Source organism: Papilio machaon, chromosome 19 (assembly GCF_912999745.1).
Source record: "Papilio machaon chromosome 19, ilPapMach1.1, whole genome shotgun sequence".
Taxonomy (NCBI): domain Eukaryota; kingdom Metazoa; phylum Arthropoda; class Insecta; order Lepidoptera; family Papilionidae; genus Papilio; species Papilio machaon.
Window position 1 is genome coordinate 1,105,950 of NC_060004.1, and position 15,071 is coordinate 1,121,020.

Below are 15,071 nucleotides of genomic sequence, written 5' to 3' on the forward strand. Positions count from 1 at the left end.
ATAAAAAGACTTTCCTATACGTACCAGCGTAAGGAAAGATAAAATCTAGTTCTAGTTTTTTTTAATTCAATCGTTCGCTTAATTCGAATACAAAAATTAAAAAAAAAGTATATTTTTAAATATCGTAATGATGAATTAAAGATATGACACCTAAGTGTTTAAAGAATTTTGTATAGTTCTTTTCAAATATCTTGGCGGCTCAAGGTCATCTGAAATCAATTGAGCTTCTAAGATATCTGAAAACTACTATACCATAAAAGAATCACGATTTTTACTGCATAAAAGATTTTTTTTAACCAACTTTAAAAGGAAGTTTCCAAATATTTTATCTTTGAAGTTATATCATCTGTGTATATCCTATTTTATACATACATACAATTTTAATGTGAACTATATCGCTATATTATGTACCGCAACGCGCCCGCGCGAAAGCGTCCATACATTCCATACGACTCATACATCCGGCGCCTCACGACCTGCCGTCAAGGCACGATCTAACTTAAACTTAATTCATTATATACATAAACTTAAATACACTTATCTAGAGTTAAAAAAATATATTTACAAAGCCTAAAAAAAAACTTAAAAACAAATTAAACAGTTTGGAATAAATAGTATATGTTTTAGAGCACTTATAAACATAATATACAAATTAATTATAATTAACATTGGTAAATAAGCTGTACATGTCCACAAACTTCCATACTCATAGTAGTCTTAACGGTCTTCCTTAGTGACCAATTAATTCTGAGTATGTCAGTATAAAGTGAAGTCCCTTGTTTTTAAAATTATAATTGTACAAATCGTACAACGTTTTAATATGGCGAAAGTTTTTTTTTTAATAATTGCAGTCACTTAAGCTAGGAATATGTTATTATTGTACGTTTTTAGATAATTTTTAGTCGCGTAAAATTATGACGTCATAAGTTTCAAATAAAAAAAGACAGTAAAATGTTTTTTTTTTCTAAAATGACGTCGATTTTAACTTATTTTAAGTGTTTATTAAATTATTATAATATAACGGCCATGTTGTGATTTTTAAATGTTTTTTTTTTTTAATTATGAGTTTTATATTCATTCGTACCGGATTAATGAATACTAAAAAATTTATATATATTTTCTAAATATATATAAAATTGATATTCCCCAGCTAAAATATAGTAAATACACAAACAAAATGATATTTTAGCAAATGCAAATTAAAAAATAATTATTATCAAAAATTTCAACGACATAATGGAATAAAAATGATGACATTAAAAATTTTCTATACGAATATAGACTCTTTTACTTTTCACTTAAGTATTAGAATTGCTTGTACATTTTGGACTTAGATTTCAAAAGAAATTCCACAATAATATTTGTATCAAAACATATCTCTGTCAAATTCAAAGACATATGTTTCTATACAAGTATTAAAACAGTGGAAACCCACAGTCAACAGTTAAACAGTCAAACTGGTGATCAATTGCTGGCAAAGTTTGCCATACTCTCTCTGATCACCAGAAATCCGTCTCATTTTTAATCCTTTCTTTTCTTTAGCTTTATTCTCACATATGATCAGTTCGATCTGGATCCCACCGGAATATTCTAGATTTAGGAAACCAGTTAGTGCTTCTGTATCATCATGCTTCTCCTTCTGATCACCAGTTTCAATGAAAATGTTCTGAGGTGGAACTCTCGTATTTATAGTCTCCTTTAGCAATTCCACTATCCGATGTGAATCAAGTTGGGAACAAACTGTAGATAGAGCGACTTCTATATACTCTTGAAAGCAAGAAATCTCCTGTGGACTTAGTAAAATTGGTATTCTTTGCTCCTCAGGCCTACAGATCTCCGTCAAACGTAAATCCATAGTAGACCGCTGAAGTTTTTCAATCTCTTCCTGCCGAGGATGGTCTTCGTATTTATCAAAGCCGTATCTACTGCTATCACGAGGCATACAAACGTCTTCATTGTACTCTTTCACCTCTCCGAGTACTCCTTGAGCGGAGAAAGAAGACCGAGGAGTTTCCCCCTTTTCCGAAAAGCTCCCCCTGCCGAAGTCACTCCGTTCAGAGAAGGAAGATCGTCCGAAGTCCCCCCGCTCCGAGAAACTTCCCCTATCCGAGAAGGAGAATGATTCCCTGTGTTCAGAGAAGCTTCCCCGGTTTTCACTAAATCCAGAACTAACAGATATAATATTCGAGTATATCGACTGGACGTTCTGCTCACAGTTTGGGGACGCGTTGGCTGAGTCGTTGCTGAGGGAGTCGTCGCTGAAGCCCAGCGATTTGTCACTTCCTCGCCTCAGGTACGTTAGATCTTCCGTGAGGAACCTGTTGGTCTCGTCCACGCTCTCTTTGGGAGATTGCATCTCCGTGTCTTTATCCAGGTGCAGTTCTAGGTCTTTGGGCACCTCCCTCGGCGGCGGCTCGTTCTCCTGACTCACCTTCCTGCCGATCCCTTTGGTGATCGAGGGTCGGTCGTCCAGATCGGAGGGCTCCGATATCACGAACTGCGGCAGAGGGTACTTGGCGTTCTCCAAACTGTCGACGCTGTCCTCCGAGGACGAGGCCACCAAGGTGATCTCCGAGCCCAGGCAGTCGGTCAAACTGATCTGGGGATGACTGGACACGTAGCTCGGAAACTGGATATTTCTCATTTCGTGAGTGAACATTTTGGCGTCACCGTTGTGACTCCCGTTGCCGATCTCCTCCTGTATCATGTCGAGGGGGGAGCCGGGGTTGGATATGGGGGAGTTATTGAGGGAGCGGTGGGTGACCATGTGTATCTGGGGGTGGACCATGGGGTGCAGCTGGGGGTACTGGCCGGGGTCCACGTCGAGGTTGCTGCGCAGATCGAGCGGCGTGGCGGTGGGCTGGGGGGTGCCGCGTGTGATGGAGCCGGTGTGCAGGTAGCTGAGGCCCTCTGTGATCTGGTGGAGGGGGGAGCCGGGGCTGGCGGGGGACACGTGGCCGGGCAGCAGCGCCAGCCCGTGCGCGTGCAGCGCCTGCACTATCTCCTGAGATATGTTGACGTGAGGCGAGCACAGGTTGTGCAGGTTGATGCCCATCTTCAGAGCCAGGTCCTGGGAATATAATAATTTCGTGAGACATTTGAAAGCTTATTGCAATATTCTGTTTTAATGTATGAGAAGTAAGGTGATGTATTTGTGATGTTACCTGAGTGAGGAGCAGAGTACGCGGCAGGTCTGCAGCGCCGGGGTCAGGCAGTGCGCGTGCAGCACACAGCACGGCGCGCGCCGCCTCCACGCTGAGCACGCTCAGGTCCAGCGGGGGCGGAGCGCCGCAGTGCCGCGGGGAACCTGTTCCGCAAATATTTCATAAAAACAAAATGTAGTAACGAAACGTGTCGAGAAATTTAAAATATAAATTGTATAAACTAGACGCTGTTATAGTAAATGAAAATGGTTTCTATTGTTTATGTATTTACACACGAAAATGGTCTACTCTTTGTTAATCACAGGACATTAGAAGATATATTAGGTATATAAGCAGTAATGTTACCAGGTACGGATGTATTGGGGGTGTGGAGGCGACTGTCAGGTCGGGGCGGGGAGGCGCCCGCCGCGCTCGCACCACTCCGCCGTTCTAGGCCGCGCTATGTACATCATAAAATAATTTCAAAATACACATAAACATTTAGGTCAAGGAATGAGATAAAGGCGGCCGCAGACGTACCTGCAGCTGCTGGTACTCGAGGCGTGCGGAGGCGAGGTCGTGTGCGGCGCGCGGGGGCGAGCTCTCCGCACGCCGCACTGGAGAGTAACGTTCCGCGTGCTCTCTCGCTGTCAAATGTAACAACTTGTTGTAAAACAAATATCTTTTAATGATCTTTGAAACCCAATATTACATTTCAATTGGTGTTTTTTTATTATTAAAACCCACTGAAATATACTGAAAATAAAACCAATTGTGAAATTATTTTATCCTCTAGCTATTTTATCCGGCTTTAAGGATCAATTAGTATTAATAATTCCTGTGTAAAAACCTAACTCTTCAATCAATTTGAAAATATATAACATTTGAAATCCGTTATATTAATTATTACGACTAAAACATGTTAAATAGTAAAACACACAAACAGACAAAACTATTGCAAACAATGAGCCGAAACATTATAGCAAAATCACATGCACACAGTTTTATATCAATAAATCACAAACCTCTATCTCGCGTTCAAAAATTACTAAAAAAACTTAAAACAAAAAAAAAACTAAAAAAAAAAATTACCCATTTCCTGTACAGTAGCTAACATTTGCAGTTTGACCCTTTGAGGTCCGGAGTATTTGCGTTGTCTATTATACGCGGCGCCCGGCGTCGGCTGCACTTGGCACGGCGTGCCGGCCGTTATAGACCCACTGGGAATGCCCGACCCGGGTATACCCGACCCGCTCATCGATCCAGACATGCCCGACCCACTAATAGATTGCGTTTGTCCACAACCACTAATCGAACCCATACTTTGACTCTGGTAATTTCCTATTGGTGTACCGCTAGTAATAGATCCTGTGACATTTTGATTTTGGTAATTCGCCATTGGTGTACCGCTTGTTATACCGAAGTTATTTGAAGTAAACTGTGTACTGTTATTAGAGAAATTTGATGACGTCATATTGGAATTATTTAAAAAGTTATTGAAATTGTAGTCATTGCTGAATTGATTTGTATCGAAGTTCTGAGTGTTCTGAGGTTTTTCAGTTATCATTGTATTTTGATTTTGTGCGAGTGAGCCGTGATTGGGGGAAAATGGTCCAGTTGGGGGTGTGTAGGGGGAGGTAACTTGGTTGGTAACGGGCGTACCAGATACTATAGACCCCTTCCTCCCTATCATACTGCCTTGAGGTATCGTTTCTAAGGAAGGTATCATTTTCTGGTTGCTCTGGCTTTGGTTCGAATAGTTCGGTGTACCAGCTGTTATCGAACCTTGTGCTGGGGTTTGCGGTACGGTTTGCGTTGGGTTCGTACCGGTGGGTGGACTTTGGTACCCTGATTGGTTTTGGTACTGGTAACCACCTTGTATCGAAGGTGGTAAATAGTTTCTGTTCATTCGCCGCTCAACTTCCATAACCAGCTCTGGGCTTATAACTAAAAGGTTGTGGTAGAAAAAAATAAAAAATTAGCAAATTAAAAAAAAATGCAAATTATTAAAAACAACAACATGCACTACTCAATGCATACAACGGAAAATGTCAAAACTTGTGTCTATTAAATATTTTAAAAAAAAATGCCAGCTGAGAAACACGAGTCTTCAAATTATAAATTTGTTCTTAAAAAAAATACTTCTAAATCATGTCGCCGGTTTACATCATTCCAGTACTGCGATCGGAAATTATCACTGGATTACGACTGGAAAAATGTAAACCCACACTGTAATGTACAAATTTAATAATTTAAAGACTCCAGTTAATACAAAAGAAATACTTTATAAAAAAAAATTCAAGCTATTAATTATTACATCTACAAAACAACTTTTGTATTACTATAATTTAAAAAAATATTACCAAAAAAAAAACATCGTATACATAAATTATTCACAACAACTACACAACACTCTAACAAACTAAAGGCATTTCCACTGAACAAATATATAAAAACATATAGTTATCTTTTTTCCTTCAAAGGGAATGAAATAGACACAACATGTTTGTATACATGTGTTGCTACAGTGAAAACTCAATGTAAACAAGAGATATTGTTCACTCACCTGGCGGACGCTCTGTCACTGTGAGGAGACCTGTCCGTCTCATTCTGATGTTGGCTGTTGAAGACGGAGAGGTGCTCGTCTGTTGACAAAGTTATTGATTTAGATACGTAAGAGAGAGAGAAAGAGAGAGAGAGAGAGAAAGAGAGTGAGAAATATAGAAATTGTTTCCAAAGTGACATCTTACTTATAAATGTGAAAGTTTGGATGTATGGATGGATGTTTGTTTGATGGTATCTCCAGAACGGCTCAACAGATCTTGATGAAATTTGGTACAGATGTATAACATAATCTGGAAGAACACATAGGCTACTTATTAAGTTTTTTTTTAATTCCACGCGGACGGAGTCGTGGACGACAGCTAGTATATCATATTCTTCAAATATATATATATTTTATATATTCCATATAGACAATTCAATTTTATGTATAGTTACCATAGGTCCTATGCAGGAGGTGGAGGTGACCACGTTGGCGGCGTCCTCTGCAGTCACTATTGTGTGTCTCTTACTGCTGCCGCGACTCTGCATGTATCTACAAAAAAAAAAAAAACAACCATACATTCAAATACATACAAATATACATCATATTGTTTTTGATTATTGTCTTAATTTATATATATATAAAAAAAAAAGATTTACTATATAAAAACCTTCACATTACAATGGAATGGTTTTTCGCCAAAAACCATTACCAAATAAGTCGGGTGAAAGTTATCTTTCAATTTATGTCCTGTCTTTCTAAATGTGACAGTTAAAAGTCAAAGAATCTAGCCTGGGAATAGGTGCTGTCGACGAGATTAGTTCTATCAGAAAACATATTTAGGCACAGAAAAATGCAAGACAAAGATATTTTGATAATTTTTCGACATTGAGTAAGTGGCGCTAGTGGGCTATTATAATTTAATTCGACTAATGTCCACCGAGTCAGATATATCACTGCTATTATCATCCCTTACATTATCCTTGATAAAAAAGAAATAGTAAATATAAGTCAAAGGATCTTATTTTATATATATAGATAATCTTTGTTAAATGTTACCTGGACAAGTTGGTGTTATATACAGAGTCAGTGGTCTGCTCCTCCGCATGCTCGGCGTCTTCCTGCCGCGCTGGTGTTCCACTGTCTGATACCTGGTACACCAAGACTTGAGTAAGAAAGTCTATTTAATCTAGTTAAATACACAGTTTTAAATAGCCACAAGTATATTAAATAATTTTATTTTGATTTATATTCTGTGAAATGACAGATAGACGTTTCTTATCTAATATAAGTGTCTAAAGTCGAACAAAGATATTTGGTCCAGTGACAGAGTCTCTGCTATCGCGTTTGGTTCTACTATAAAATATATAAAACCTATTTAAGCACAGAAGATGGCATAAAAAAAAAAACTTGAGAGGTGTGTTGGGACACCCGGATGGAACGAAGTTCCTTTCAATTAATTAGTGAAGGAACCAATGTTTATTCTATGAATAAAAAACTTAAGTCTTCACAAGAAGTACATTTTATTTCTATGAATTTTCGTTATATATTGTCACGTCGTTGCCATGGTGAAGTAGCGCTCATTCGTCGTTAACATACTTACTATAGCAAAAAGTGTCGTGTCAACTTTTCGTAAGAATTTTTTCCGTCTAGCCCCCTTTCACAACGCGCGATAAGGAACTTCGTTCCAAAAATACAAGACAGTACAACAAGTATCTTGTGACACTTTGACATTGAGAGTGGCGCTTGTGAGCTGTTATAATTTAGTTCAACTTATGCCCACCTGATTAAGATATCGTTGTCGATGTTTATGTATGGATTGATAGCGGAAATTGCGTTTTTTTTTTTTGATGTGAAACATCTATAGGATCACTTGTAAACCGAATTTTGGCGTGGCGACGCTTGCCGTGGCGACGGGTCGCCAAGCTATACTAAGATATACATATATATATTTTATGTGTTTAGTTTAATAATATTGAATATTATTTTTATTATTATTATCATTATCATCATTATCATTGAAGATGATCATCATCGTCATCGTCATTATCATTATTATTGTTATAATTTATTTAATTATAATATTTAATATTTTATGCATATTACTTGTACACACACGATGTTTCACATCTGCCAGGCGTCCCATGACGGCTCACAAGTTTTTTTATTTGTTAATGATAATATTTAGTTGAGAAGGGAAGAATCGCATGTGACAAAGAGAACGTTACGTATACACTGGTAGAGGTAGGCTTAGGAAGAGATGGTTGGATTGCGTGAAAGGTGACATGATCAAGAAGGGGGTGACAATGGAGGTAGACAGATTGATTTGGAGGACGGAAACCTGGTGGTACGTAAGTGTGACAAGGTCAAGGAGATGATGAAGATGATGAATATTTAATTTAATGTTAGTACTAAGATATAACAGTATGTTTGTGTGTTTGTGTGTATGTGTGTATGTACATACATGGTGTGAGGGTGCTGAGCGGCAGCAGGCGCGCTCTGCACCACGTGGTACATGAGCACCACCATCCGACGCACGACGACCAAACGACGACGCTGCACACAACACATCTTTAACTAGCTGTACCCGCGACTTCGTCCGCGTCAAATACTGTCTTCTGGTATCATTTTTAATGCCTCAAACTAATTATTTTAATTAAAATTATGAAATATAAATCCTATACAAACAAGTATCTCATACAAACATTTCTCTAATTAACGAAGGAGGGGACGCACAGAAAGATTCCTCCGTCAATTCCATTCCCCCTTCTCATCCATTCCCTATCAGAAAAGGGTGGAAAAGGAAAGATGACTAAAATTACATCTTAGGTCAATATTCTCTGACCTGCCACAATTATTTCATAGATAGTCAATTGCGTTCTAACCGCTTAATGAAAAAGGGATCTTAGTCTATGGATGATGACGTCACATTTAAACATAAAGTTATATATGTATGTGTTTGTATGTACCGTGTGTCTGCATGGCGTGCGGTGGCTTCAGCAGATGCTGATCTTTGACGCTGAAGTAGCGCGGTGGCTGATGCTGCACCGCCGGTAACTTCGCCGCCAGGTTCGTATTCGGTAGTAAAGATACGTTCGGTGAAGCTTGTTGCTGTAAAATATAACACTACTAGATGTCGCCCGCGACTCTGTCCGTTTGAAATTTTAAAAAAAACTTGAGAGGTGTGTTGGGACACCCGGATGGAACGAAGTTCCTTTCTATTAATTAGTGAAGGAACCAATGTTTATTCTATGAATAAAAAACTTAAGTCTTCACAAGAAGTACATTTTATTTCTATGAATTTTCGTTATATATTGTCACGTCGTTGCCATGGTGAAGTAGCGCTCATTCGTCTATAGCAAAAAGTGTCGTGACAACTTTTCGTAAGAATTTTTTCCGTCTAGCCCCCTTTCACAACGCGCGATAAGGAACTTCGTTCCAAAAACTTAATTAGTAGCATATGTTTTCTTCCAGATTGTGTTCTACATCTATAGCAAGTTTCATTGTCCATGAGTATCCATCCATCTATACATTCACATTAATAATATTAGTAAAATTTTTAAATTAAAAAAAAAAGTCAGTCGAAATCGGTTCTTTCTTTTAATCTACAGAAGGTAAGCTACTTGTATTCATACAAAAATATCTTACTTAACATTATAAATGCGAAATTTTATATGTATGGATGTTTGTTACTACGTATCTTTAGAATAGCTGAACGGATTACGCTGAAATTTGGCCTAGATGTAGAACATAGTCTGGAAGGATACATAGGCTATTATTTTTGCTTTTTTTTTTATTGTTGATTGTCTTACTGCTTTTAAATACATACATTGAAATGTGCGGACACACAGAGTGGGGCGGGACGTAGATCTGCGGACGCCGCTCCACAACCTGACAGCTCGCTGGGCTGACCACACAATGTAACAAAAAAAAAATACGAAATTGTTTAAACTTTCTTGAGACATAATAATTAATATAAAACGGCTTAACTCACGTATAAACGTCTAATGACGGCACCGACTAGTTTCGGACCCTTCAGTGAAGATGGATCCCCGACGGGTCCGAAACTAGTCGGTGCCGTCATTAGACGATCACACGTGTTTTTTTTTTTTTTTTATATATATCATAAGGTGGCAAACGAGCAAACGGCCACCTGGATTCGCCGCAATAGCGAGGCGACCGTTGCCTATAGACATCCGCAAATGCAGATGCGCTGTCTACCTTTAATCAACTGAGAAGAGGACGCACAGAAAGAGGATATTTCTCCTTCCTATGCATCCTCTCCTCCGCCAAATCCACTTCCCTTTCCCGTCCTTTCCTAATAAGAAAAGGGTGGGAAGGGAAAGAGGACTAAAATTAGGCCGTTTTTAATTAATTAATCTTTCTCTACTAATTAAAATAAACTCTGATATTGATTTCTTACTATAGTAGTATATTTCTTTTCAAATATCTTCCCGGCTCAAGGTCATCTGCACGCAGTGACTTCTCGTATGCCTTTACGTCGCTACAACTATTACATTGTGCTGGTAATATATTTGAAAACATTTCTAGTTATTATGTTGTTACCTGTGCATGTCGGCAGTCCCCGGGGCCGACGGTGTGTCGCCGCGTTGAAGGCGGGGGTGGTGCTGGACGTTCCTCAGCTGCGGGCGTACCGCACTCACCGAACTAGAAATAATTATATTTATTAATCTTTATTTTATTAATTAAATTGATTATGTAAAATTTAATTAAAATACATTCCAGATTTAATTTAGTACATCTAGATAAATTTTAAACGTGCACTCGTATAAGAATATCTGAACCGATGAGAGGCGCTGCTATCGCGGTTTGATCTGTCAGAATATATATCTATATATATAAAAGAAAGTCGTGTTAGTTACACTATTTATAACTCAAGATTGGTTGAATCGATTTGACTGAAAATTGGTGGACAGGTAGCTTAGAACTAGGAAACGGACATAGGAACTTTTTTTATCTTGTGTGCATTTTTTTTATTCCGCGCGGACGAAGGCGCGGGTAAAAGCTAGTAAATAAAACCTACTTAGAGACATAGACAATTATATAAAATAAATAAATGTCATCATAGCTAGAGTACAAAGGACGTCATGCAACATTTTTTGATGTTGACAGAGGGGCGCTAGCGATCTGATATAATTTAATTGGACTCTCCCCCACCGGTTCAGATAGTCTAAAGTACGATTATTAATTCCAGACAGTAAAATGACAAGTGCAACTGTCACTGATACAAAAAAAAGGGGTGACACGCTACAATAGTGATAAAGGCAATTTGATATTGAATAAAAAAATGTAATCTCGACTAATTTTTAATTGTAAAAACTCGATTCTACCACATCACTATTTATTTAGAACTAAAAACTTGCAACACTGGAAATGTTATTTCACTGATTGTTTATGGAGTTTATGTTTGATTCCTTTTTTAGTTGATTTTTGCATAAAGTTGTCTTATTGATGTATACGGCAAAAGGACTCTGAATCCAGGTCAGAAATAAAAAATTCCAACAAAAAAAACATTTCACTGACTGGAATTGATAATCTTACTTTAGTTGGTTTATATTTAGGTATTGAATGTCATACTAACAATCATAAAAGTAGTTATTTACCACATAAGTTGAACAAAAAAAATGGGTAGGAAATTAACTTCCGTGACTGTACACACCTTCTCCAAGTTATCGTCTCTATCCATGACGTAGTCGACAGGCTCGCAGGGTATGGACACGAGGCACTCCTGAGAACTGCACTCCTCAGCCTCCATTTGTTCATCCTCCGTATTCTGCAATACGTGAACGCATTGCAACATTCATACAATAATTATAAATTAAGTAAGTTTTCTTTAGACTTGTTTAATTAAATTAATTTTACTTTCCTTAAAATTAATTTAATTTAACTTAACTTTATTTTTTTTAAACAGTTTTGTGCGATTTAGTTCCAATCCCAAGGTTAACAACTTATTATAAATAAAAGAAAAAACTTGAGAGGTGTGTTGGGACACCCGGATGGAACGAAGTTCCTTTCTATTAATTAGTGAAGGAACCAATGTTTATTCTATGAATAAAAAACTTAAGTCTTCACAAGAAGTAGATTTTATTTCTATGAATTTTCGATATATATTGTCACGTCGTTGCCATGGTGAAGTAGCGCTCATTCGTCGTTAACATACTTACTATAGCAAAAAGTGTCGTGACAACTTTTCGTAAGAATTTTTTCCGTCTAGCCCCCTTTAACAACGCGCGATAAGGAACTTCGTTCCAATAATAAGAGTTCTAAATCTTCAGAATTAAGGTCCTACTTCTTTTCAAAGTCGATTTAATACTCGTAGTTATCTTACCTTACAGCTAGTGAGATCCAAAGGCTGACTTCTGTTAGAATCCAGTGAGTCTGTAAACATTAATGATACTTTTTTTTTTAATTATAAATCTATATTTCACTAATATTATAAACTACCTATCGCCCAAGACTCCGTCTGGGTAGATTTAAAAAAAAACTTTATTAGTAGCCTATGTGTTCTTCTAGGCTATGCTCTAAATCGATGCCAATTTATATCAAGATCCGTAGAGGCTTTTTCGAGATACCTTCAAACATCCATCCATCCATCTAAACATTCGAATTATATATCTCCAGAACGTATTTCGCTGAAATTTAGCACAGATGTAGACCATAGTCTGGAAGAACAAATACTAACCTTATTTTATATCCGTGCGGACGGAGAAAAGAAGACTAAAAAAATACTGGACTGATTTCTAAAATTCTTTCACCATTCATTAACCTAAGTAACCTAGACTATATATAAGATAGATATAATGAGATGACCTCTGTGGATGCTGTTCCTGTGAGTGGTGCGCCGGCGCAGCTTGTCAAGTAGCAAGTTGTAGATCGCAGATATGTGGTCAAAACGCTCCTCTTGCACTGACTGAAAATAAAGATAATTTTTTTTTACATTTCTTAACTTATTGACATACAAGAGTTACTTAAATAGTCCTTAGAGAAGATTACTCATAATAAATCTACACTAAGCGTATCCCTGAGTGAACAACCACTCTTATGCCTGTTTTTATCAACCTAGTAAAGTATTCATAGATAGGTTTCTCTTTGGTTAATAGTCTCTCTATATCTAAAGCAAAATTATAAGCTTAAGTGACTCCTAAAGTTGGTGAAAATTTAATTTAAATTTATTCCTAACCGCGGGTTTTCGAGTTCAAAATCTGCATTTAAAACATATTGTTATATCTGTTTTGTCAAAGATAATGACAGAGATGATTTATACAGAGATTTTGGTCTCATAAACCTACCATAATGACAGTGCTTTTTAAGGGACACTTAAGTTTAATTGATAGTTGATGAAAATGGCCCTGAACATGGTTTAAGTTAGTTAAAGTTAATTTAAGTTGATATGTGTATGATGGGAGGTGACGTCATGTCGTCGTATGAGTGTAATGGTGGGGAGAGGAGAGGGGTTGGGGTGAGGGTGGTGGTGGTGTACCTGCAGCACGAGGTCAGCTGTAAGTCCCGGCAGCGCCTGCATGTGCGCCAGCAGCTTGTGGTGGTGCGCGCTCTCCGCCGCCGGCTCCTCCTCCCCCCCTGAGTGACATGTACATGCACCTTCCGACGCATCTGTAGTAACAATACATTGATAAAAAAAATACAAATTAATCATCCATTTTCCATCTATTCTGTCTCATTTTCTCTTCCATTTAAAAAAAAGGTACATAACACAGTTTTCGCCTATGGAAATTCCCGCTTTAAAACATATTGTTATCTCTGTTTCGTCAAAGATAATGACAGAGATGACGTATTTTTTATTACTAATTTTTATTACTGGTGTATTTTTAGAAGTAATTTTGAATTATTTAGCTAAAAATACTAATTTTAAGATATTCTTCCCAAGTAGGGTTGTCAACAGACAGGACCGGCTATAAAAACTTAAGTCAAAACTTTAAGATTTATAAAACCTTGTGTGCCAACCCTAAGTAAGTGAGAAAAGGCCAGATGATAACGATGACGTATGTTTTATACAAAGATTTTAGTCTCAGAAACCAACAGTTTTTAGTATATAAGGTAGATATAAAGTTAGTTATGTCACAAATGTATGTCAGTACCGGGCACGCCAGGTCCTGGTCCGGGCTGGTGCGCCGCCAGCCAGCGATGACGCGCCACTCCGCGCAGTGACAGCCTCTTCTCCGGATCCACTACCAGCATGTGGCGGATCAGATGCTCACATTCTGAAAACATGTCAATTTAAAACTACCTATAGACACTAAATCACGCGAATCTCAAACATTCTGTGATCTAATAATGGGAAACACTGAACTATATCAATGGAGAGGCTATAAAGTGTGGTATTCTGTGCCTATTTGTTTCTCGCCATTGATTCTGACGGTTGCCCTTGCTAGCGTTGGTGAGGATTCTAAGTAACAATAGAGGACAGGTAAATGATGGGAACTCTTTAAAGATACAGATAGCGAAGGGTATTAACTGTCGCACTTAATTGATTGTTAGTAGACCGTCGGTAGCTCAGTGGTTAAGCACTTGACTTCCAATCTGCAAGTCCTGGATTTGAATCCCGCCATGTACCAATGTGTTTTAGATTTACATATGAACATCTATCCGATGTTCTTATAGTGAAGGTAAAACATCGTGATGCTGCACATATCTGAGAAGAAATTTAATGATATGTGTGAAGTCAACCCGCACTTGGTCAGCATAGTTGTCTATGTGCTAGTCACCCCTAACTTGGGGTAGGCTCCGAGCCCCTCGGTGGCGACGTATAGTGAGCTGATGATGATTGTGCGATGTGGCACTGACCTTGTGACATAAAGTATGGTATCCGGAACTTCCCGCTAAGTACGACGTTGCGCAGATCGCTGAGCGTGCTGCCGTCAAATGGCAGCGCGCCGCAAACCATCACATACAGCACTACGCCTAACGACTGTGCACATACGTTGTAGAAGTAGAAACAAATTGATGAAAAGAATGGACAGAATTTCCGTTAAAACCCAAGCGTTATTATGGCGTGCCATAATCTTACTAATATAATAAATGCGAATGTTTAAATGGATGTATGTTAGAAGGTATCTCCAGAACAGCTCAACGGATCTTGATGAAATTTGGCATAGATATAAAACATAGTCTGGAATAACACATATGCTATTAATTAAGTGTTTTTAAAATTAATTCCATGCGTAAGAGCGCTGATGTCTCAGGGGTTACTTGACTTGTACTTTGCAGGTCCTAGGTTCGAATCCTGTAATGTACCAATGTGTTTTTCGATTTACATATGTACATTTATCCGACGTTCTAACAATGAAGGGAAACATCGTGATGCAACCTGCAAATATTAGCAAAAATAAATTCCAAAGATATGT

General features: G+C 37.9%; 1 protein-coding gene across 1 annotated transcript in view; it reads right to left on the minus strand.

Moving 5' to 3' along the window:
• Positions 1-1,298: 1,298 nt before the first annotated feature.
• Positions 1,299-15,071, minus strand: part of LOC106708276 — a 37,264-nt gene continuing 23,491 nt past the window's right edge. Inside the window, exons 6-23 of the mRNA XM_045682448.1 lie at positions 14,512-14,635; positions 13,806-13,928; positions 13,190-13,320; positions 12,520-12,619; positions 12,038-12,087; positions 11,369-11,482; positions 10,255-10,356; positions 9,518-9,595; positions 8,658-8,799; positions 8,153-8,244; positions 6,748-6,839; positions 6,144-6,240; positions 5,710-5,788; positions 4,236-5,090; positions 3,684-3,790; positions 3,510-3,603; positions 3,165-3,307; positions 1,299-3,070 (exon numbers count right to left, since the gene is read on the minus strand). Of these exons, the coding sequence (XP_045538404.1) occupies positions 1,445-3,070; positions 3,165-3,307; positions 3,510-3,603; positions 3,684-3,790; positions 4,236-5,090; positions 5,710-5,788; positions 6,144-6,240; positions 6,748-6,839; positions 8,153-8,244; positions 8,658-8,799; positions 9,518-9,595; positions 10,255-10,356; positions 11,369-11,482; positions 12,038-12,087; positions 12,520-12,619; positions 13,190-13,320; positions 13,806-13,928; positions 14,512-14,635 (4,149 nt within the window). The 3' untranslated portion in view covers positions 1,299-1,444. The remainder of the gene's footprint in view (positions 3,071-3,164; positions 3,308-3,509; positions 3,604-3,683; positions 3,791-4,235; positions 5,091-5,709; positions 5,789-6,143; positions 6,241-6,747; positions 6,840-8,152; positions 8,245-8,657; positions 8,800-9,517; positions 9,596-10,254; positions 10,357-11,368; positions 11,483-12,037; positions 12,088-12,519; positions 12,620-13,189; positions 13,321-13,805; positions 13,929-14,511; positions 14,636-15,071) is intronic.